At 43.7% G+C, this 24,036-nt stretch overlaps 1 protein-coding gene and 1 non-coding gene across 2 annotated transcripts; both read left to right on the forward strand.

The window, feature by feature from the left end:
- The first annotated feature begins 244 nt into the window (after positions 1 to 244).
- Positions 245 to 16,383, forward strand: ZNF556 (zinc finger protein 556). Its single transcript, XM_040461919.1, has 4 exons — positions 245 to 845; positions 13,830 to 13,956; positions 14,670 to 14,853; positions 15,277 to 16,383. The coding sequence occupies exons 1-4, from the start codon at positions 411 to 413 to the stop codon at positions 16,196 to 16,198; spliced, it is 1,668 nt and encodes a 555-aa protein (XP_040317853.1). The 5' UTR covers positions 245 to 410; the 3' UTR covers positions 16,199 to 16,383.
- Positions 16,384 to 16,389: 6 nt separating this feature from the next.
- On the forward strand, positions 16,390 to 16,496 carry LOC121021556 (U6 spliceosomal RNA). Its single transcript, XR_005786587.1, has one exon. It is a non-coding gene; the product is annotated as a U6 spliceosomal RNA (small nuclear RNA).
- Positions 16,497 to 24,036: the final 7,540 nt, after the last annotated feature.

Genomic DNA, 24,036 nt, shown 5'->3' on the forward strand with positions numbered 1-24,036 from the left:
GTCTGTGTTCTTTTTTTTTTTTTTTTAATTTTTTTTTCAACGTTTTTATTTATTTATGGGACAGACAGAGACAGAGCATGAACGGGGGAGGGGCAGAGAGAGAGGGAGACACAGAATCGGAAACAGGCTCCAGGCTCCGAGCCATCAGCCCAGAGCCCGACGCGGGGCTCGAACTCACGGACCGTGAGATCGTGACCTGGCTGAAGTCGGACGCTCAACCGACTGCGCCACCCAGGCGCCCCGTAAATGTCTGTGTTCTTAAAGAGCCCAGACCCAAGGGTGACCTTGCAGTCCCAAGCCAACCTCTGACCCCTGGAGGACACCAGGGCCTCCTGTCCTGTCTTGTCCCAGCCCAGCCGGGATTCGACACCCCTCCTTCTCTGGACAGAGAGGTATTGCTTGGTGGGGAAATGGGAGTCTGGAAACAGGAGGTGCCACAGACCTGCGGGAAGACGCCGAAGTCCTTGGGGGAACTAGAGCTGGTTCTACTTGTACCCAAGTGTCCCTACTGTGACCAGCCGGAAGGGGCCAGCCACTCGTGTTGCAGTCGTGCTGAATCGTCCCGTCGGGGGCCCTGGGGCGAGGGTGGTGGATTATCTGGTTGGGAGGGCTGGGGCGGGGTCTGCAAGCCGTGTCCAATCAGGGTCCGCGGTCTCGGAGCACCGTCCAATCAGAACCGCGGGCGGGCTCCCAGCCGTGTGGGCTGGGCTCTGAGACCGCCAGAGGCGCTAGTGTGCACCTGCCCGGTGCGGCTGCAGGTGTCTGGGTCGGCGTCGCGCTCACCTGCCTGGGCCATGGAGCCACGGGGAGGACGCCAGGAGAGCCTGCAGCGAGGCCGCGAGATGGTGAGTGCGTGGGGTCGGCCGAGACCGGGAGGGGCTTGTTCAACAGCCGGTACCGTCTGGAGGTGGCCGCGGCCCGGGTTCCTCTCCCCAACCCCTCTCCAGGGTCTGACCCGAGTTTCTGTCCTTGCCCGCGGGGTTGGGTCCCAGCGTCCTGTCCCATCCCCGCGCGGGTCTGGGGTTCTCAGGACTGCCTGGGGTGACCAGATGAGCACAGCTTGCTATCCACCCGGGGGTCGGGGAATCTCAGCCCGGAGTTAGCTCCTCCTACAAGAGAGCCTTAGGGGACGAGTGAGGAGTGCGGGGAGACCTGCTTGGGGTCCTGGGCTCGGAGAGATCCTCTGGTATGTCCTGGATCCCTAGGTGACCTCGACCCCAGTTCTCATTTCCTGGAGGGACATTAGTTGTCAGTTGACCAGATGCTGGTATGGAAGGGAAGAGAGGAATGGTTCCTGCCCCCTGGATTCTCACGGTGAAGGATGAAAAACCCGAAGGACAAAGAAAACCCAGTGAGTTGGTGCTGCAACCTGCAAAGCAAAGTGCACTGCAGACCCGCAGTGGGACAGGAGCCAGTGCCCTTTGGGAGGCTGTTCAGCGAGCATTTCAGAGAACAGGTGTTGGGGGGTGGATGTCCCACGTGGTAGGATGGCCGTGCTTGACCCTTGAGTCATCTCAGTGTTCCCGTTCTGCACTGCCCCGCCCTGAGTTTGTCACCTTGCAAAGATTTATTTGGTTATTCGAGCCTGAGATTTGTCAGTAAATGTAAAATACATTTAATTAATAGAAAGATTAGATAAAAATAATTCCAAAGAAACGGGAAGGTTCAAGTTCAGAAATAATAATAAAAAGATCTAGTCTTACATACCATTTGTTAAAAATTCTTTTGTGCCTTTTTTTTTTCCTCTCCTTGAGCATGTGTGGTTAAGTTTCTCACATCTGTTGTTTTCTTTTTGGTGACGACAAATGGAGTTCCAGGACTTAGCCTCGAGGATGCTACTGGGGAAAAGAATCTAAGAGAAATAGAGAAAGCTTCTCTCGCATTATGAATGCATAAAAATGAATGCATTTACACACACACAAAAGCTTGGCCTATTAATTGGTGAGTTACAAAGACTCACCAAAATGTCAGCTATTTTTTGTTTACTGGGTGGGGAATATATGACTGTGGATAATTTTATTCTGTCTGGTATTGGATTTCAGAGATTAATGCTAAATCCTATTTCGTGAAATTTGCATCACGTGTTGAAATGTGATTGTTTATAAAGCATTTTATTCCCATGGAAATAATAAAGTGACATCTTTATTTTCTCTGAAAGGAACAGATACTTGTGGGTTTTCTTCTTTAGTCTTCTCTCTCCTTTATACATGAACACTGGGTTTGAGTGATGTTGCCGGATTCCTCAAACACTGAGTTTGTGTCATTTAAATCAATAGGGTCCAACAAGAGTGACTACCTCGAGTGGGGATAGGGGCCCTGCCCAGTGACTCCAAGCTAAGTAAGGCCAATCATGAGATATCAGAGAGAGAGAGAGAGAGAGAGAGAGAGAGAGAGAGAGAGAGAGAATATGAAATGGTTTTTTTCTGGAGCTTCTCTTCTGTGCTCATGTCCCAGCCTGTCCACGCCATCTGCAGGAGGAATGTGTGTACCTAGAAATGCTGCAGGGCACTGAAAAATGTGTGTGGTTGGGGGAGAAAGAGTTATGAATTTGGGGGTTCATTTGGGTTAGAACTTTAAACTGGCTCCAGCCAAGAGTTTCCTGGGTAGTGAGAACTGAAGCCTGGAGAGGGAGCATTTCCGCACTGCAGGGAGGGGAGTGGAGGGTGTGTGGAGCTCCAGAGTTCATCCGTGTGTCTGCTCAGGTCACCCTATCTCCATCGCTGGGGACTGATCCAGCAGAAGGCTGGCATTTCTGCAGTGAGGTTCTGGACCCCAAGCCTGTGGGTGTGTTTCACCTTCTGAACCTGGTGGGTGTTCTTTGGGAATGGTGGATAAGTCAGTGGCTCTATCTGAGCCAATGGAAATGTTTGATTTCCATCCCTTCTGATTTCTGTATTGAATGTTGCTGCCATATAACTCCAGTCTCCCTAAAACTTTGGCCTTTTTATTTCCCTATTTGAGTGTTGTAAGGTTTTTATTTTCTTGGGTGAGTAGAAATGGATTGAGCGATACAATAGAAGAGAATTCTGAAAGCATACAGAATTTTTCTTCCTTTTTTTTTGACAAGAGGACTTCCAGATAGGAGATGGGTGTATTTAAACTCTCTTGGGGCGCCTGGGTGGCGCAGTCGGTTAAGCGTCCGACTTCAGCCAGGTCACGATCTCGCGGTCCGTGAGTTCGAGCCCCGCGTCGGGCTCTGGGCTGATGGCTCGGAGCCTGGAGCCTGTTTCCGATTCTGTGTCTCCCTCTCTCTCTGCCCCTCCCCCGTTCATGCTCTGTCTCTCTCTGTCCCCAAAATAAATAAACGTTGAAAAAAAATTAAAAAAAAAAAGTAAACTCTCAGGTTAATTTTTCACTTTTTCCATAATTTTTTATATCAGTGATTGTCTCTATAGAGTTATGAAGTTTCAAATGTACTATTCCCAAGACAATTCTTATTTTAATTGATATGAGGAAAATTACTTTTGGATGTGCAAATCCTTGAAAATCCTAGTGCATTGAATAGGTTGGATCCAAACCCCTGATGTGCAAAGTATTCTACTCATTTTTGAAAATAGTTCCTCAACTGAGATGGAGTGGAAATGCAAATAATGACGGTGTCACCTGTCATTTTAATTGTAAAGATGTTTGCGATATTTCATTTTCATAAACTTTAACTTTCAGGGGATTCTTAACCTTAAAAATAAGTCAGTTATTTTATCAGCAAAAATGGATTTATTTGGAATATAAATTGCAATTTGGGACCTGCGAGGACAGCAAAACCCTAGGCACACCCAACAAACAAAAGAACAACATTATTTTATGGACAAGGAGGAAGTTGGGAGGGATTGTTTTGGACAAAAGTCCATTGGACAGAGGCAAGAGTTCAGGGTGATGACAGTTTCTCTGAGTTGTTGATGGCAGTTTTTCTTGATAAATTATAGGGGTGGTCAATTTCTTTTCTTTTTCTGTAAAGGATCCTCCATTCTTATTTTTTATTTCATTTTTAAGATTTTTGTAAGTAGGCTCTTTGCTCAACGTGAGGCTCAAACTCACAATCCCAAGATCAAGAGTCTCATGCACCTAGGCCAGCCAGGTGCCCTAGGGGTAGTCAATTTCTTTCTTTCTTTCTTTCTTTCTTTCTTTCTTTCTTTCTTTCTTTCTTTCTTTCTTTTTTTAAATGTTTATTTATTTTTGAGACAGAGAAAGAGTGTGAGCAGGGGAGGGGCAGAGAGAGAGGGAGACACAGAATCCGAAGCAGGGTCCAGGCTCTGAGCGGTCAGCACAGAGCCCGACACGGGGTTGGAACTCACCAACCATGAGTGCATGACCTGAGCTGAAGTCGGAGGCTTACCGACTGAGCCACCCCGTCGCCCCTAGGGGTAGTCAATTTCTTATAGGAGATGCAATGGACATCTCTCGGCCTGTAATTGACAGTTCTTTCCTGTAATTGACGTGGAGTGGTGTGGTTACCCCTTCTGGTCCCCTGACTCCATTTTATCTTTTGTTTTGTTTTGTTTTTCTTTTGGGTTTTTATTTTTTCATTTATTATTACTGTTTTTCTCTCCACTCCATTTTAGTGAGACTTTGCTCTATTAATTTTCACAGGATTAAATCTTAACATAACTTCTTATATGGAAAAGTGGTTCCCAAATAAAAATAAAAACCATTAAAAAGCAAAATATAATTGATATAGATTTCTCTTTCTGTAAAGTAAATAATGGATGCAAAGGTTAAGAAAATCTGTAAAACATTGAAAATCTAACTTAAGACAATCCCTTGCCAGCATATTGTGGTCCGTGCCGGTCCTGCCCCAGCCACCTTCAGACAACTAGTTTTAATGATTTCTTGTGCATTTTTGTCAGTGTTTCTTTCTATAAAAACGATTAAAAGTGCAAGAGTTTTTCTTTTGTTATAGGAAAGGTGACATGACGTACACGTGCAGCACACTTTTCTTATTTGTTCTATTGCTAATTCTGCAGACCTTTTCGTAGCAATGACAGATGTCTTTGATTTTCAAGTTTATGCAACCAGTTCTAATTAGGCAATCGATCTGCATGTAATATTTTTCTACTTAAGTTCATTAATCAAACTTTTTCATGTTACGTGGTAAGCAAACATACAAAAGGCATATAATTTTCCAACCTTAATTGATGCTTTAAGTTTTATGGTGAAATTTATCGTATTTAGCACACATACAAAGTTTTATTGGACGTTTTAAAACTAATCATGGTGTAAACATCCATAGACTCACCATCTAGATTCATAAATCGGTCTTGGGTAGAGACTCCTGCCATGACCCTCCCTAAATGACGGTCTTGTCCCATCGGTAACTACTGTTTGTTTCTTTGCTTAATCTTCATGCCTTTACCTTTTATGTTTTTTTTACTAAGCAGTGTTCTGCTTACTTTTATCCCTTCGGGACTTTGAATAAATAAATATTAACGGAATTACGCTGAAAAGGCTTCCCCAGGGTTCTTTGCCTCAGTTTGTTTCATACATGCTGCTGTCTGAAACTGCCATCATTCTTCCTTCCATTCCAGTGCTTATGGGATTTGGGTTTTTGAAGTTGTTTGTTTTGTTTTGTTTTGTTTTGTTTTGTTTTTGCTTTTGTGAAAAATGCCACTCCCATGAGTCTTGTTTCAGTGTACGAGTGCAAATGCATGGTACATTTACGACATACTGGAGGAAAATCTCTAGATTGTGGATCATGGCCAAGTTCAGATTTATTAGGAAATTCCAATGGAATGTACCAGTTGATTCTCCAAACATCTGTACATAACTGCTTATTTGTTCCATGTGACCATCAATACCCGACATGATCTAATTTAGTAATTTTTGCCCTTCTTGGTATGAAACAAGATTTTATTCTATTTGCTCACTGACAACGAGGTTGACTCTTTTCTCATATGTAGTCTTACATCTTTTGTGATACATGTTTTAACCATTTTGTGATTTCTCATTCATTTGTTTGACCATTCCGTTTTGCTTTACACACACATTTTTATATTTGTATGTGTTGCAAGTATATTTATCTCGAATTGTGGTTTACCTTTTCAGTTTCTTAACTTTAGTAGGGTTGTAATCATCAATTTCTTCCTTTATAGCTTACTCTTTTTTTATTATTTAAGGAAAGTTTTATATGTAAACATTTTATGGTTATAATTTTAATTATAATAATCTTTTATACTTAAAAATTTTATTTAAGAAAAAATCCCCTATTCTTACATCATAAAAACCTTTCCCTTTAACTTCTGAAAGAGTTCTAGTTATGTCTTTTGCATTTAAATCTAGAGTAAATTGATTATTGCCCATGGACTAGATGGCAATACCAAGCATTTTTCCTAGTTGGATGCTAATTTCTCCCTGACCTGTATATTAAAGTATACAGCATTTCTGCCACCGCTTTGCGATGCCTGTTCTGTCATTAATCGAATTTCCATATGCATAGGGTCTCTTCAGGATTCTTTCCCTTTCCATGAATCTATTGGTTTATCCTCTACTAATAACATACTGGCCATATTACGGTGGTTTCAAATTCCTTCATGTATTTGGAAAGCCCCTATCATGTTCTTAAGAAACTTTTCCCCCCCTTTTTTTTGACATTTGTTCTCTGGAGAACTGTAAACTTTCGAGACGTTGTTTTTGTGAAGTTCTGGAAAATCAGGTCTGAGGATTTAATGGAACTTTATAAAGACTACTACGGGTTTCTTTTGGGGGAGCTGACATCCTCATGGCATTGAGTTCTTTCAAAGAACATGTGCCGCTTTTCCATGCATTTTACTTTGATATTATCCAATAGAGTTGAAGGTTTTTGTCCATTAGAATCTTTTTATACCCTTCATTAGAATTCTTTATTATGCGCTGGCTTAAAATGACCTAGATGCGGGGCTCGAACTCACAGACTGTGAGATCATGACCTGAGCCGAAGTCGGACGCTCAACCGACTGAGCCACCCAGGCGCCCCTAACTTTTTGAGGAACCTCCATACTATTACCAGAGTGCCTGCATCAGTTTGCATTCCCACCAACAGTGTGAAAAGGTTCCCCTTTCTCCACGTCCTTGCCAACATCTGTTGTTTTCTGAGTTGTTAATTTTAGCCATTCTGACAGATGTGAGGTGGTATCTTGTCATGGTTTTGATTTGTATTTCCCTGGTGATGAGTGATGTTGAGCATCTTTCTATGTGTCTGTTAGCCATCTGTATGTCTTCTTTGGAAAAATGTCTGTTCGTGTCTTGTGACCATTTCTTAACTGGATTATTTATTTTTTGGGTGTTGAATTTGATAAGTTCTTTATAGATTTTGGATACTAACCCTTTATGAGATCTTTATCTGATACTAACCCTTTATCATTTGCAAATATCTTCTCCTGTTCTGTAGGCTGCCTTTTAGTTTCATTGATTTAACATAGTACTGAAAGTACAATCAGACAACCAAAAGAAATAAAAGGCACCCAAATCAGCAAGGAAGAAGTCAAACTTTAACTGTTTGCAGATGACATGATACTCTGTACAAAACCTAAAAGACTCCACCAAAAATTTGCTAGAACTGATACGTGAATTGAGCAAAGTTGCACAATATGAAATCGATAGAAATCTGTTGCATTTCCTTTTTTTTTAAATTTTTTAATGTTTATTTATTTTTGAGACAGAGAGACAGAGCATGAACGGGGGAGGGTCAGAGAGAGGGAGACACAGAATCTGAAACAGGCTCCAGGCTCCGAGCCGTCAGCACAGAACCCGACGTGGGGCTCGAACTCACGGACCGCGAGATCATGACCTGAGCCGAAGTCGGCCACTTAACCGACTGAGCCACCCAGGCGCCCCTGCATTTCCTTTTTAATTATTATTTTTTATTTTTAGAGACAGCATGAGCAGCGGGGAGGGGCAGAGGGCAAAAGAGAGAATATTGAGCAGGCTCCACGCTCAGCACAAAAGACCCAAACAGCCAAAGCGATCCTGAAAAAGAAAAACAAAACTGTAGGCATGACAATTCCAGACTTCAAGCTATGTTACAAAGCTGTAGTCATCAAGACAGTATGATGCTGGCACAAGAACAGATACATAGATCAATGGAAGAGAATAGGAAACCCAGAAATGGACCCACAACTGTGTGAAGACCAGTTAAGCTTCAACAAAACAGGAAAGAATAGGGGCGCCTGGGTGGCGCAGTCGGTTAAGCGTCCGACTTCAGCCAGGTCACGATCTCGCGGTCCGTGAGTTCGAGCCCCGCGTCGGGCTCTGGGCTGGACAGCCACATGCAGAAGAATGAAACTGGACCACTTTCTTTACACCATACACAAAAATAAATTCAAAATGGATGAAAAACTTACATTTGAGACAAAACCATCAAAATCATAAAGGAAAACATAGGCAGCAACCTGTTTGACCTCAGCCATAGCAGTTTCTTACTGGACATGTCTCCAGAGGCAAGGGATACAAAAGTTATTGTGCTTTTCAACCCCAGAATTTTCATTTGGTTCGTTTAGAATAATTTCGATCTCTTTTTGACATTATTTGGTGCATCATTGTTATCATATATTCCTTTACATCTTTAATCATTGTTTCCTTTAGTTCTTTGAACATATTTATAATAGTTACTTTGAACCCTTCTGTAAACCAACATCTGTTTGCTCTCTATTTCTGTTTCCTGCTTATTTTTTCTTTTTAAAACAATTTTTAGGGGCGCCTGGGTGGCGCAGTCGGTTAAGCGTCCGACTTCAGCCAGGTCACGATCTCGTGGTCCGTGAGTTCGAGCCCCGCGTCGGGCTCTGGGCTGATGGCTCAGAGCCTGGAGACTGTTTCCGATTCTGTGTCTTCCTCTCTCTCTGCCCCTCCCCCGTTCATGCTCTGTCTCTCTCTGTCCCAAAAATAAAAATAAAAACGTTGAAAAAAAATTAAAAAAAAACAAAACAAAACAATTTTTAAAATTTTTTTATTTATTTTTGAGCGAGGCAGAGCACGAGCAGGGAAGGGGCAGAGAAAGAGTCCAAAGCAGGCGCCAGGCTCTGAGCTGTCAGCACAGAGACTGGTGCGGGGCTTGAATTTGGGAACCGTGAGATCATGACCTGAGCTGGAGTCGGGCGCTTAACCAACTGAGCCACCCAGGTGCCCCCCGACCCCTGCTTATTTTTCTGCTGTAAGGGTCACAGTGTCCTTTTTCTTTGCATGCCTTGTAATTTTTTGTTGGAAACTGGACACTATAGATAATATATTGTAGCAACTTTGGGTACTGGCCCCTGTCTTCTGGGCTTCCTGACTGTTGTTTATTTGTGTTTGCTTGGTGACTGGCTGGATTATTTTAGTCAAGTCTATTTCACTCCTCTCCTCCCAACCCCTTCAGTAGTAGGCCTCTGATGTTTCTCCTCAGTCACCCTGGGATGGCAGTAGTGTTGGCAGGGTTTTCTTCATTTTTTTCTCGACCAACCGCTGTTAGCTGTTAATCTCCACTAGTTGTAGGCTGACTGTTTTATTGTTTTGAACATGCCATGGTGCGTACATTGCTCTATCGACTAATCCACTCAAATTTGGACTCCTTTGAAGGAATGGCTGCACAGGTTAGTGTTTGTTGATCGTTCAGACCCCTGAGGGGCTCCTCCCAGCGTCCTCTTTCCCTATTTGTCCCCTGAAAACAAGGGGGCCACAGTTTTGCCTGTATCTTGAATCTCTTCCCTGTTGCCTTTCACTACAACTTCCACTGTTTTTGAGAGCAACCTTAGGCTTGGGAATCTCCATGTTCTGTTATAAATGAAGTCAGTTCTTTGGGGGGAAAGACTAGGAGCTATCTGTTTTACAGCCTGCGTTTCCTCCTCGTCAAGAATCTCTGAGCCAGAGGGCTGCGTTGAAGTGGGGACAATGGCACACCTCCACCTGAGTGACAAGTCCACTTTAAGAGCTGAGCATTGGGGCACCTGGGTGGCTCAGTCAGTTAGGCGCCGGACTTCGGCTCAGGTCATGATCTCGCGGTCTGTGAGTTCAAGCCCCGCGTCGGGCTCTGCGCTGATGGCTCAGAGCCTGGAGCCTGCTTCGGATTCTGTCTCCTCCTGTCTCTGCCCCTCCCCCGCTCATGCTCTGTCTCTCAAAAATAAATACGTGTTAAAAAAAAAAAGAGCTGAGCATTAAGTGGAGGAAGAGCATTTGCTTGATGTCTTCTCAGCTTGCCTCTCCTGAGTGCAGAACCTCCGCCTTAGGCAAAACAAGAACAATCAGGTCCCCGTATTCTCAGCATCCCCTGTACCCACTGTAGAGCCCCCCTTCTACAAGCGGGGGCTGGCGGAAGTAGAGAGGCCCTCCTGTCGACTGCACTTGCTTGGAGCTTAAACTCAGCAGCAGCTAACTGGGGCAGGATGAGAAATGCTGACAGCCTCCTTTTCTGGCTGGGAGCTGTGTGGACAGGGGTCCTGTGTTCTTGGCTGCAGTCAGAAAAGGAAGTCTAGGGAGAGAGAGAGTGGTCTTGGTTCAAATACCAAACTGTTAATTTCTGGTACTGAATTCGCATAGTTTCTTGAATACCCGTTTCTTCAGCTGTATGTCCTTAGTAAGGATTGTTTCCAGAGGCTTGAAATGATGGCTTTCGTGTTCACTTTTTGACATGAATTTTCCAACTTAATGTTGTTATGAAACGGAAAGGTGATGAGTTTCATTTTCGTCCTGTGTATCTATTCTAGAATCGTGCTAAAAATCTCATTTTGTGGTTCTTCTTGTTCTGTCGGGGTCCTGTGCAGAGGCTTCTTAGTGCTAAGGATAACAGTGATCTTTTTTATTCTTTTGTAATTCTGCACATTTGTTTATTTTCTTGTGGCACTGGATTGGCTTTTTCATGTAATGTTGACCAGGAGTGAGGCAAGAGGAACTTAGTTTTGTACATTTTTTTTTGGTAGAAAAACTTCACACCATTTATATATTCCTTCTTTAAAAGTTTACTTATTTTGAGAGAGAGCATGTGCATGCACACGCATGCAAGCAGGAGAGGGGCAGAGAGCGGGAGAGAGAGAATCCCAAGCAGGCTCCCCACTGCCAGTGCAGAGAGCCCAACGCAGGGCTCAGACTCACAAACTGTGAGGTCATGACCTGAGCTGAGATCAAGACTCAGATGCTTAACCGACTGAGCCACCCAGAGGCCCCTATATATTCCTTTTTGAATAATCTTCCCACCCCCCACCACTATGCTCTTTATTGGGCTATGCGTCTTACCATTGGTTCCCCTGCAGTATGAGTTTTTTTTTTTTCATGTGTTTCTGTTGAACAGTATAAAATCATTTTCTGTAATTCTTAAGATGATGTCAGGTAAGTTGTGTTAATTGATTACCATGTTTCATTGCAAAGTATAACATACATGCAGAAACGTACATAAGACATATTGGACAGTCTATAGCAATAATAAAAAATAAACACCTGTGAAGTAAAATCCAGCCCTAGAGCTAAAACAGTGCTTGACATCAGACACCCCACTGGAAATGATTCCCAGTGACCCTCCTCACTCTCTAGATGTAACCAATATCTTGAATGGTGTGAAGGCAGTGTCCGTTCTTCTAGCACCTGTGTATGCAGCATTAAATAAAGATACTCTAATTTTGCATGTCCCACGTTGCATGTAAGTGGAATCGCAGTGTAGATTTTAGGTAAGATTTTAGGTAAGATTCCTTTTGTTTAAAGTTATTTTACGGTCATCTGTGTGGTAATAATAGTTAATTAACCTTTAATTGATCTCTTGTATTCACTTGCAAGGATATACCACCATTATTTATTAACTCTGTTACTAGTGGCTACTTGGGTGTTTTCAAATTCTTGCCATTCTGACCGGTGCTCCTGAAGACATTATTATTATTTTTTTAAATTTTTTTTTTCAACGTTTATTTATTTTTGGGACAGAGAGAGACAGAGCATGAACGGGGGAGGGGCAGAGAGAGAGAGGGAGACACAGAATCGGAACCAGGCTCCAGGCTCCCAGCCGTCAGCCCAGAGCCCGACGCGGGGCTCGAACTCACGCGAGATCACGCGAGACCTCGCGAGATCGTGACCTGGCTGAAGTCGGACGCTCAACCGACTGCGCCACCCAGGCGCCCCCTGAAGACATTATTAACGCATGTGTCCACTTGGATGTCTTACCGTTCTTCCCATGTTGGTATTGCCTGTTAGGAATTTCTCATCCTCTCCCCAAGACCTTCGTCTACATATGGCCTTCTACATCTCAGTTCATGGAAACTCCATCTTTCCAGGGTTTTGGGGTTTGTTTTTTTTTTTGAGATTTTTTTACATGTTTTTTTTGTATTCTTGGGAGAGCCCCCAAGGGGGGGGGGGGCCGCGCGGGGGGCGGCCACAGAAGATCTGAAGCAGGCTCCATGTGGAAGAAGTGAGCCCAATGTGGGCTTGAACTTAGGAACCATGCGATCATGACCTGAGCTGAAGGGAGACGCTTAACTGACTGAGCCACCCAGCCGCCCCCATTATTTCAGTTTTTATTGTGAGACATAATCAGCGTCATCAACTCCTCTCCTTCTGTCTTGCCCCAACTTCAGTCCATCAGGAATCTGTAGCCCTTCCCAATATTTCCCCTATACATTCCACTGTGACCACCCTGGCCGACCCACCTTCCTCTCACCCGGTTATGGCTTTATTTTCTTAACAGGTGTTCTGGTCTGTACATCCATTCCCCATAGTCTAGTCTCAACACAAGTGATGGATCATTAAAGCTAGAGAGGAGACCACTCCTCTGTGCAAAAGCCTGAAGTAGCTCCACAGTTCTCACAGAATCGAATCTGACTAGTTCCCCACAAGACGATGGGCCCAACCTCCCAGCACTCCCCACCATTCTTGACTTACTTCCCATCTCACTTTGCTCCAGTCTCTGGCTATGTGTCTTCGTCCCATTCAGGCTGCTATAACAAAACACCAAAGAGTGGCTCAGAAATGACAGAAATGTATTTCTCACATTGGAGAAATGGGAAGCCTCGCGTATGGAGGCTGGGAAGTCCAAGATCAAGGCACCAGCAGTCTTGGGTGGAAAGAGCTATTTTGGCATCTTAGAACCTCAGTGTGCACGTGCGTGTGTGCGTACTCAAAATTAATGCATACCGACACCAAGGTTTATGAATGTGGGTATTATGGAAAGGTCTAAGTTCTCATGGCTTCTTCCCTCCTTCTGAGTTATCTTGTCTTCCTCTCTCCTCCTCTTTCTCAATACCTCTTCTGTCTCAAGGGCACACAAAGGAAGAAAGAGTAGCAACTGATTCTGTGATAAATGATATACATAAGTAATACACATATAAGTTAATATTAGCATTTCTCCAGGAAAAATGCCTTCATGCTCCTAGTTGGACATACCTACTTTGAATTGCCTAGAGTACATCCAGACACAGGATCGGCTGGCCCACGTTGCAAGTTGGGTTTCCACCTTGGGCCTCTTGTTGGTGAGGGGAAATGAAGGAAAAACTTCAGTGCGTTTTTGTTTATTAGAGTCCCGTTTCAATTTGAACTTGGGACCTATGCAGTGCTGACCAATGCGGTGGGCAATAAGGAGACAGATGAAATAGTTTTTGTCACAAGGAATTGGTGGTCATAAAATGGAAATATTTGTTTCATTTGTATAGCATTTCTCTAATTTTTCCAATGTGTTTTGGACTATTCTAGACTCTGTGAAAAGGCAGGGATCACACAGGAAGGGTCACAGTAAAAATGGAGAGAGGGACAAGTTCAATGTATTAGTGGTGTGTTAAGACCATGATACAGAAAGTGAGTGTGGATGTAGATTAGATGTGGGGAGACCATAGAATCTTGTTGGAACTTCCGGTGAATTTGAGTCCACTTCCCCTGTATTACCCATTCTCCTACACATCTGTGGTTTGTTTTAGGACTCAGTGGTCTTTGAGGATGTGGTTGTGGACTTCACCCAAGAGGAGTGGGCCCTGCTGAAACCTGCTCAGAAAAAGCTCTACAAAGATGTGATGCTAGAAACCTTCAGGAACCTGGTCACAGTAGGTAAGGGTGGCATCAATCCTTCACTTAGTTATTTCTATAACAACTATTTCTCATTCATTAAGCCCATTTCAAAATCTGGAATGCGGAAGGAAGACGCATTGGAAAATAAGACAGGCGTGATCACAGCCGTCACAGACCTAGAATCTAACAGTTTCTCAGTGACGGTAAAAATCTATATATTGACCTGTGTTTTTCTTCCTTTCTGGTTTAAAAGACAGCATTCTTCACTGTCCTCAGTATGTGTATATACCCGTGGGTCACTTTGTGGGAATGAAGAAGCTTGTTGTTTGAAACCTTGTGTTTTTTTCCGTGCATATTAAATTGCCTACTATTTTGACTTCTTGTGCCTCTTTGTCTTAATTTTATTTATTTATTTTAAGAGAGAGAGAGCATGCATGAGCAGGGAGGGGCAGTGAGAGAGGGAGAGGGAGAGGGAGAGAGAGAGAGATAGAGAGACAGAGAATCCCAATCAGGCTCCACACTAACAGTGTTCTCGGTCACTGACAATGTGGAGCCCAGTGTGGGGGTTGAACCCATGAAATGTGAGAGCATGACCTGAGCTGAAATCAAGAATCAGATAATTGACCAACTGAGCTACCCAGGAACCCCTCTTGTGTCTCTTAATAATTAAGTTTTGAAACACTGAACTCCTGAATGTATTTCTTTTCTCACAGTTGCCTTTTTCATAAGATTTATTCACTGTTTTGTTTTAGATGATGAGAATCAACTTAGAACCAATGGGTCCACTTCTCAGCAGGTTATTTTTGGAGAAAAATTATCCAATGAGCAGAAAATAGCAAGGTTCACAAAAAATGATTCCTGGACCTCCCTTTTTGGAGAAAATTGGGAAGACCAGTGCATTGAAGATAAGCACAACAACCAGGGGAGACATTTGAGGTGAGTTGCATTTAGGAGAAAATGCAATATCCCAGTAGAGAATCTTACTATTTCATGAAATTAAAAAACAAAAACAAGAGACCCATAAACCTAGCTCCAGATTTGTTTATTCACAAATCATTCCCTCCCTTTTTTTTCCTTCATGTGACTCAGACATTAAGCGTTTGAAAAATAATTTGGTGGAAAACAATGACCATGGAACCGTACATGTGAGAAATGCTGTTGTGGTAATGGGCTGTGCCTCAGCCCACTCTCAGAGCATTTAGTTTATTCCACCTTGAACTAATTCCGACAGGACAGAAAACCTATATTTAGAAAAATGGTAGAAAATGTAACCCTCGAGCTCATTAACAAATATTAATAAATAATTAATACACAAACCATTAATAATGTGCCCCCTCCATTTTTTTTTTTTTTTTTTAGCAGAAATCATATGGTGGGGAGACTCTGTGACAGTAGCAAAGGTAATACATGTGGAGAAACCACCAACCATATTCCAAGTCTTAAGCTGAACCAGAAAACGCCTACTGGAGTAAAACTGTATGAGTGCATTCAGTGTGGAAAAGTCTTCAGGCATCGTTCATCCCTTAAGAGGCACAAAAGAAGTCATACTGGACGCAAACTATATCAGTGTGAGGAATGTGGGAAAGTGTTCAGTTGTTCTTCCTACCTAAGGAATCATGTGAAAACTCACAGTGGAGAGAAACCCTATGCCTGTAAACTTTGTGGGAAAACATTTATTCGTTCCCACTCCCTCACTGGACATATAAGGAGTCACACTGGAGAGAAACCCTATGAATGTAAGGAATGTGGGAAAGCCTTCAGTTGCCCCAAATCCTTCCGCGTACATGTGATGATGCACAATGGCGGGAAGCCCTATGAATGTAAGCAGTGTGGGAAAGGCTTTAGCTGTCCCAAATCCTTTCGAGTACATACGATAATGCACACTGGAGAGAAACCCTATGAATGTAAGCAGTGTGGGAAAGCCTACTGTTGGCTCACATCCTTTCAGAGACATGTGAGAATTCACAATGGAGAGAAACCCTATAAATGTGAAAAATGTGGGAAAGCGTTTGGTTGGCCCTCATCCCTACACAAACATGTCCGAATGCACACTGGAGAGAAACGTGTAAACATAAGCGACGTGGGAAGGCCTTCAGTTGGCCCTCATCCTTCCAAAAATGTAAGGACGCACACTGAAGAGAAACGCTATGAGTGTGAAAAATGTGGGGAAGCATTTGGTTGGTCCTCATCCTTACACAAACATGACAGAAAGCACACTGGTGAGAAACCCATAAATGCAAGCAATGTGGGAAAGCTTTCAGTCATCCTTCCAAAAATGTAAGAATGCAGACTAGAGAAAAACCCTTTAAGTGTGAAAAATATGGGAAAGCCTTCAGTTGGTCCCAATCCTTCTAAAACCATAAGGATAAAGACTAGAGAGAAACCTCAGACGTGTGAAAAATGTGGGAAAACTTTCAGTTGTCTCAAAGCGTTTCGTAGTCATGTGAGAACTCACAGTCAAAAGAAAGTTTCGTGCTCGCTTCGGCAGCACATATACTAAAATTGGAACGATACAGAGAAGATTAGCATGGCCCCTGCGCAAGGATGACACGCAAATTCGTGAAGCGTTCCATATTAAAAAAAAAAAAGTTTCTAAATATAAGAAAACCTAATGCATATTAATTCATGTAAAATAGTTTGGAAAATCCACACCAGAAGAGAAATATTATAAAAGTTACACAGTAGTGCTCAGTATCTCATCCTTATTGTGGACCTCTGGCAAGTGAATTTCCATGTCTCGTTCAACTAAACATTGAGATGAAAATTCTCAAGTATTCTGAGTACATCTACACAGTACATGAATTTTGATATATTGTAGGTTTTCTCCCCCTTCATGAATTCAGTTAATATTTCTGCATCCATTTTGAAGTGTGATTCACCCACGGGTGGTTGATGTGTTTTAAATATGCATTAGGTTTAATTTTACATAGTTTTAAAATTGTTCTGTAAGTATGGGGCCTTTAGACTAATGTGACATTGGTATTTGTTTGGATTTTCTTACTGGCCAAGTATGTTCCAAGCTGGGTATCACTTTCCCATTACATACATATATTCCATTTTACTATCTTCCTGAGAGAACTTACAACTTGACACTTAAAGTTGACACTTCTTTACTTACATCATAAGGTATATGTTCTCAACACCTTTTTTTTTTTTTTTTTTTTTTTTTTTTGGCCAGAGGATCGTTATTCCATTATTCCATTTTGCTGGCATGCAAATTTGTGAATATGTAATTGGCTAGAAATTTGTAGGTATGCAGAGAGCTTGCAAGAGTATAGTTTCGTATGAATTGTTATTTCCATCTGTTGCTGTATGCTCTTTGTCCTAGCTTCTGGTTAGGAAGTGGACAATACATTTGAATGAAGAAGACCGTGAAATCTAGAGGTGGATATGGTTCTCTTGGAATGTGTCCTCGCCACATAGGAAGGGCTAGGAACTACCACTTCCCAGGATGCTTTCTCTGTTTGGTTCCATGATAGAATTCTGTAATAGCCCAGCTTGCATGAGATTTGAAAGAAGCGCCTTTCAGTGTATTGAGCCACCACTCTATAGGGAGATAGACAGACGCGTAGGGACTCCGTGGGTACCATCTCCAGCTTATTTTCCTGATTGCCGGCCTTGCCAACCAAAAGCACCTTCAAAACAAATACCAGCTGCGTGACTTCTACTTTGTCAGAGGTGTAGGCTTTTACAGACACCCTACCAGCTTTTCCAGCATGGATGCACATCCACGGTCAGATGTCCACAGCTTGCATTTTCCTGAAAGCCCTACACTGTCCACGAGGCCACTGATTAGGATGTCATGGCCGTTGATCTCATCTAATGCTCTGACCCCTTTTCCCTAGATCTTAACATATTCATATAAAGTCTGATTTGTATAGTGAACATCTCATTCTCTTAATACTTCTCATGCTTCTGTGTGTCTGCAGTGGTGCATCCATAAGAACATATGGGACTGTGTTTCCCTACAGCATGATTGAGCAGCTGTCCTGACCCAGTATTTCTATAAAATAAATCAGCATTACTGACATATTGGGTAGACGGTGTGGGTTTTCTGTTACTCAGCACTAAATCCAATCCCTCGGGATATGTTCCATGATTAAGATTGATTATGTGTGATTAGACACAATGTGAATTTTTTTTTTGGTTGAACAAATTCAGTGTTTATGAGAAATATTCAATTAACTGTTTCCATATGAGTTGTGCACTATATAAATGTATAAAATGTTTGAGAAATATTCTGTTGTTTTAAAATGTATACTAATAAATGTCAATGTCTTTAATTTACTTAAAAGATATTAAAACATTGCATCTATGAGTTGTCGAAACTTTGTAACTTTGTGAATTTAAGAATTGTAAATTTTGAGTCAATATTACCAGGTGCATACAAATGTAGGCAGTTTTCATCCTAACAAATCTTACTTTGTATATTGTTACAATCTTATCAATGTAACTTCTTATTCACAATAGTAAAAACTTTAAATAATGGTTTTACCAATTTAATTAAGTAATAAGTCTAGCAAATGATATAAAAAGATTCTCATGAGAAAATATCTTAAACTTTATTGGATAATATAAAAGCAAAGTGAAGTAAAATATAAACCGTGACGAGATAATAGGCACACAGACTGAAGAAGAGAGGCCTCAGTGAATGAAGGCACCATTGATTCATGTATACTTACACCACTTAGTATGCCTTAGATACTTTCTGGAACTGCTCAGAAGTGTTGGTAAATAGTGGGTGATGATACAGAAACAATCCTCCACTCGCGGAGTTAACACTAACCATTTCCCATAAAATTACAGATATAGTTCACCCTCATTTTCACAATGGTTAAAAATGTCAGGGTGTGTTATATATGTTGATGAGACTGGGCACCGGTATTTGGGACCAGACAGTTCATATTGATTTGAAGCACGCTGTATGGGTGTTTGTATTTAACATCCTCATGAAAGAATTTGAAATTGCCTCATATAACTTTTAGAACCATCTGAGGGTTGATGGGGGGTGGGAATGAGGGGAGGGTGGGTGATGGGTATTGAGGAGGACACCTGTTGGGATGAGCACTGGGTGTTATATGGAAACCAATTTGACAATAAATTTCATATTAAAAAAAAAGAAATTGCCTCATATATTTGTTACTATCATTTTGGGACTCCGGCATGTGGACTGAGATTTGTTCTGAAGAAAACCAGAGTTTCTCATAGTTTAAGGAAGCTGCACATTACCCTCATACTTCTACCCCCTCCAGTCTTCTGTGAGCAGAGCAATAGCTATGCAAGCCCACTCTGATTTCCTAATAGAAGCAAGGAGGAGAGGTAGGGATGGTAAAAGGGAAAGCTATCCAGGAATCAGTGAAGTGAGCTGCAGACTGGGGGTATCACATGAGCGATATCCCAATTTATTAGACATCCTCAAACAAGGAAAATTGTAATGACCACTTACAGGAGGAGAACGTGTAAGCTTTTGTTTTAATAATCCATGAAAGTCCCAAATGCCCACTTTGCTTTTTACGGGTATTGTTTCCACATGCTTAGACTTCCAACACATATTAGGAAAGAAAAATATAACAGTACTGTGCTTAATTAAAAGGCAAATGAGGGGCGCCTGGGTGGCGCAGTCGGTTAAGCGTCCGACTTCAGCCAGGTCACGATCTCGTGGTCCGTGAGTTCGAGCCCCGCGTCGGGCTCTGGGCTGATGGCTCAGAGCCTGGAGCCTGTTTCCGATTCTGTGTCTCCCTCTCTCTCTGCCCCTCCCCCGTTCATGCTCTGTCTCTCTCTGTCCCCAAAATAAATAAACGTTGAAAAAAAAATTTTTTTAAAGGCAAATGAAATCCAGTCTTTGTCCATTTCTCCATGCTAACGCTTGTTTTCGTAGCACAGCAGAGATGAGTGTCATTTCATAATCCTTATTACCACATTCAATGACTTCTCCCAGCATCCTTCCAATTGTACAAGTGACACAAGTTAAGCAATGGAAGCAGGGTCCTGCTTAAGCTTACGCACCTGAAAAGGATAATGGAATCTCTCTATTTTGAAGGCCTAATGTGTGCCACGAGGTGTACTGGGTACTGTTGAAAATTTGAAATCTCAGAACTCTGGAGGACAAGTACAATTACTAAAATTTCAAAATGTAGCATTACATGTTAAACACAGTATTCAAAAGCCTACATCTATATGCCATTCTGGAAAAAATAAGGTACAGGGAACTAGAACAGATGAGAGGGTTAAGAACGGGGGAAAGTTTGTCAACAAATGAGCACTAGGACGTTGTTTTCTCGGAGGTGAGAGATGGAGTGTTTTGTATTTTAACTACGGTGGTACAAAGGGTGAATTTATGAAAACCCATAGAACTACACTTACAATGGCTAATTCTAGTCTTTCAAATAAATTATTAGAAAACAAAGACACGAAACTATCTTATGAGCTAAAGGGAAGTTTAAGCTCACTCACACCCTGATTTTTAGATGTGTAAGGACAGTGCTTTCCGCCTCCTAAAGACTTGCGACCCATCAGGCCTTTCTTGGAACCTCAACTGAAGTTCAAAAACACTCCAGGGTCACACCTGTCCTCACCTCCATCACCTTACCTGAGGGAAGAGGGGGAAAGCCAGCAATAGGTCTCTAGGTTTACATCAGGTTTCCTGGGCCAGAACTCTGGCAATGCTGTGGCTTGAAATGTAAAAGGAATTCCACCGCGTTCTCAAGGGAATCCTCCGGGGAGGGGGGAGTCGGCCTGGTGGTGTTTCCTACTCCTTGGGCATACGCATAGGGTCCTGTCCCGAGGCCACCTGCAACTCCGTTCAGACTACCTGACATCTCAGGGACAAACCCAACTGTGCCCTTCACTGCTGCAAACTCCGCTATTGACGCACACTGGAGGGCGCTCCACTAGTCATTCCTGCGCACAAATTCCATGTGGGTGCACGGAGAGTCCAGAGGAAGCACTGTAAACCAGCGACCCACATTCTTCCTCCAGAGCCGCGGCTCCCACACGAACTCACAACCTACTGCCGGCCAAACTCTCCTTCGAATGGGTCACAGCCTCACCACCTACCACGTGGGCGACACACCAGGGAGGACGCGAGACTCACGGCCATGCGCGTGCGCACTCACGCCCGCACTTCCGCAGTCTCTCGCCTCTGCCTGGCCAAACGTGCGAAGCAGCGCCGCGCATGCGCTGTCAACACCCCGGTGGGGGGGGGGAGGTTTCCTCCGCGCCGCGCAAGCGCTGTCAACACCCCGGGTTTCCTCAGTTCCAAACTCCCTGACGACTCCAGGTGGAATCTGTGGAACCCTTTCCGCTGCACACCCGTGGTCACTTGGGGAAATGTAGCTTAGAGTAAGAGCCTCCTCAGACATTATCATGTCCCCCCCCCCCCCCCCCCCCCCCAGTGCTCCCAACATGCAACGCGGATGCAGTCACATGGGTGCCGCGGAGTCACCTGGGAGTTCTGAATTGCCTGGCCTGCGCAGCCGCAGTCGCAGGCGCAGGCTCCTGCCGCGGAGAGTCCCTCCTGTGGCGGAGCGGAGACCGCAGGTGTTCTGGAAGGTGGAGAACGCGCAGTCTATATCTGAGTGGGGCTGGGGTGCTAAGGGGCCCGCCCCCATGCCCATCTACAAACTTCTGGGTGTCACCTCCTTCCCAGGAGTCGTTGCCCGTCGCCCGGAAACGGGATGTCTGAGCTCGAGAGACGTTGGCTGTCCCCTGGCAGGAGGCAGTGGGTGCGCTGGACTGCGACCGTGGACAGGAAAGGCCGCAGGCCCGGCGGCGGGAGCCGAGCCCGGGAGGACAGGACGGCGATGGGAACATCCAGGAGAGCGCCGCCGTGGCCAGCTGGGTTGTCAGGGGGCGAGGAGGCCTCTGCCGGCAGAAACTTGCAACAGCGAGGCGCTGGAGCGGGCGGCCCTTGACTCTCTGGGGTCGCAGGCTCTGGGTGTCAGGGTATGAAGACACGGGGCTAGAGTGGGGGCAGGCAGGCCTTGTGCACAATGAGGGTTCTGTAGCGTGACATCCCTTTTCCAGCAGGGCCCTTGGGGGGCCAGCGGAACCCTGTAGTATTTGGCACGGGGAACATAACCTTTGGATGTGAACCCAAGAGCGTGTTTGGATAAATGGGAACCCCACCCCCACCCCAGGGGAAGGTGTGTGTGTCTGTATGAACCCGGCCTTTCAGTAAGCATTTAGACTTTGTACTGGGTGCTGTTGACTTACCAGTGACCGGGTGGGAAGGATCGTCTCTTTCCACTTGGAACTGAAATTCTATGGGGGAAATGAAGGACATATAAAGAAATTATAAGGTGTATTGCAGGGTGGTTAAGTCGTAAAGGGAAAAAGCAAATAAGGGAAGGGTGCAGAGGTTCTTGGGTGTGTACGTGTTGCTTGGAGGTCTGGCAGTGTGCATTATTTTTGCGAGTGTGTGTATCTTTATCTCAGGTTGTGTCTGTCTCAGGGGCCACGTAGGACAGGGCTGGGATTGTCCCTGTGGCAGAGTTATGTTCAGCCAAGAGTGTCTGCGAGTCTCCTACGTTACAGTGGTGTTGCTTTGTCTCTGTGTATGTTTCCCATCCTGTGTATAATAACCTGATGTTGGCTGATGTGAAACGTTGGGGTTTGGGAACAAATGGTCAAGAAAGAATTCTTGAGACGTCTTTGGTACAAAACGGGTGGTTTTATTCAAGCACGGGGACAGAGCTGCCCTGGGATTGTGGGGAGTGGCTGATTATATACTTTCAGCTTGGGAGGGGCTTAGGGATAGCGTAAGTCTCTAAGGAGTTTGGAAGCAAGGTTTCCAGGACCTTGAGGGACTAGCTATTGTTAGGAAAAGGTCGTTTACTATTGTCTAGTAAAACCTCAGTCTTGAGACCCTTCAGATGTATATCTGTGGGCCATAAGCTTGGAGGATGATTGCTAACATGTATCTTGGTGGGCGAGGCATACAGATAAAGGAAGTTTCCAAGGGGATTTTTTTATATGTTAAGGTAGACTTACAGGGTCATGGAGGGCAGGCTAATGTCAAGCTAAGGTTGCCATTTGCCCTTAGGGAAGTATTAACATTGAGGCAGTTGAGTTCCTGAAGGAAGGTCACTCTGCCTGTCTCAAGGACTTGTCAGTGGGCTGTAAGTTGTAAGGAAGTTTAATGGTTTTTATTTTGCCTTTGTTCTCCACATCATTGGCAATTTGGATATCTTCTTTGGAAAAAGTCTATTCAATTCTTCTCCCCCGTTGTTAAATTGGATTGTTTGGTGTTTTGTTTTTGGTTTTGTTTTTGTTTTGCTATTGAGTTGTGGGAGTTCTTTATAAGATACACGACTTGCAATTATTTACTCCTATTCTGTTGGTTGCCTTTTCATTTTGATGATGGATAAAAATTTAAGGTAATTAAAATTACGTTTGTCTCGGGGCACTGGGGTGGCTCAGTCGGTTAGGTGTCTGACCCTTGATACTGGCTCAGGTCATGGTCTCACAGTTGATGGGATCAAGCCCTGCATCCAGCTCTGTGCTGGGCATGGAGCCCTCTGTGTGGGATTCTCTCTCTCTCTCCTTTCACTGCCCCTCCCTTTCTTGCATGTGCGCTCTCTCTCTCTCTCTCTCAAAAAAATTTAAAAAATAAAACAAGTAAATAAATAAATACAACTGCCTCAACCACCTAACACTCATTAGGGTGGTACTGTAAAAAAGAGCCCCAGAAATTAACAAGCGAAGATGTGGAGAAATGGGAACCCTTGTGTACTGTGTGTGGGAATGTAATGTGCAGCTACTATGGAAACTAGTATGGCAGTTCCCCAAAATATGAAAAATAGAAGTACCATATGATCCAGCAGCTGCACGTCTGAGTGTACACCCCCAAAAATTGAAATCAGGGGTTAAAAGAGAGATTTGTACATCCATGCTCATAACAGTGTTATTGATAATAGCTAATTCGTGGAAGCAACTCAGGTGTCCATCCATGGATGGGTGGATTAAATGAAATGTGGGGCATATTTACGATGGATATATGCACCGTATCCTATCCTTAAGGAAGGAAAGTCTAATACATGCTACAAAATGGATAAACTTTGAAAACATTATGTGAAGTGAAATAAGGCAGTCACGAAAAACCATCACATGGTGGCTGCC

The sequence above is a fragment of the Herpailurus yagouaroundi genome, unplaced genomic scaffold, assembly GCF_014898765.1.
Source record: "Herpailurus yagouaroundi ecotype Mexico unplaced genomic scaffold, PumYag 295, whole genome shotgun sequence".
NCBI classification, from domain to species: domain Eukaryota; kingdom Metazoa; phylum Chordata; class Mammalia; order Carnivora; family Felidae; genus Herpailurus; species Herpailurus yagouaroundi.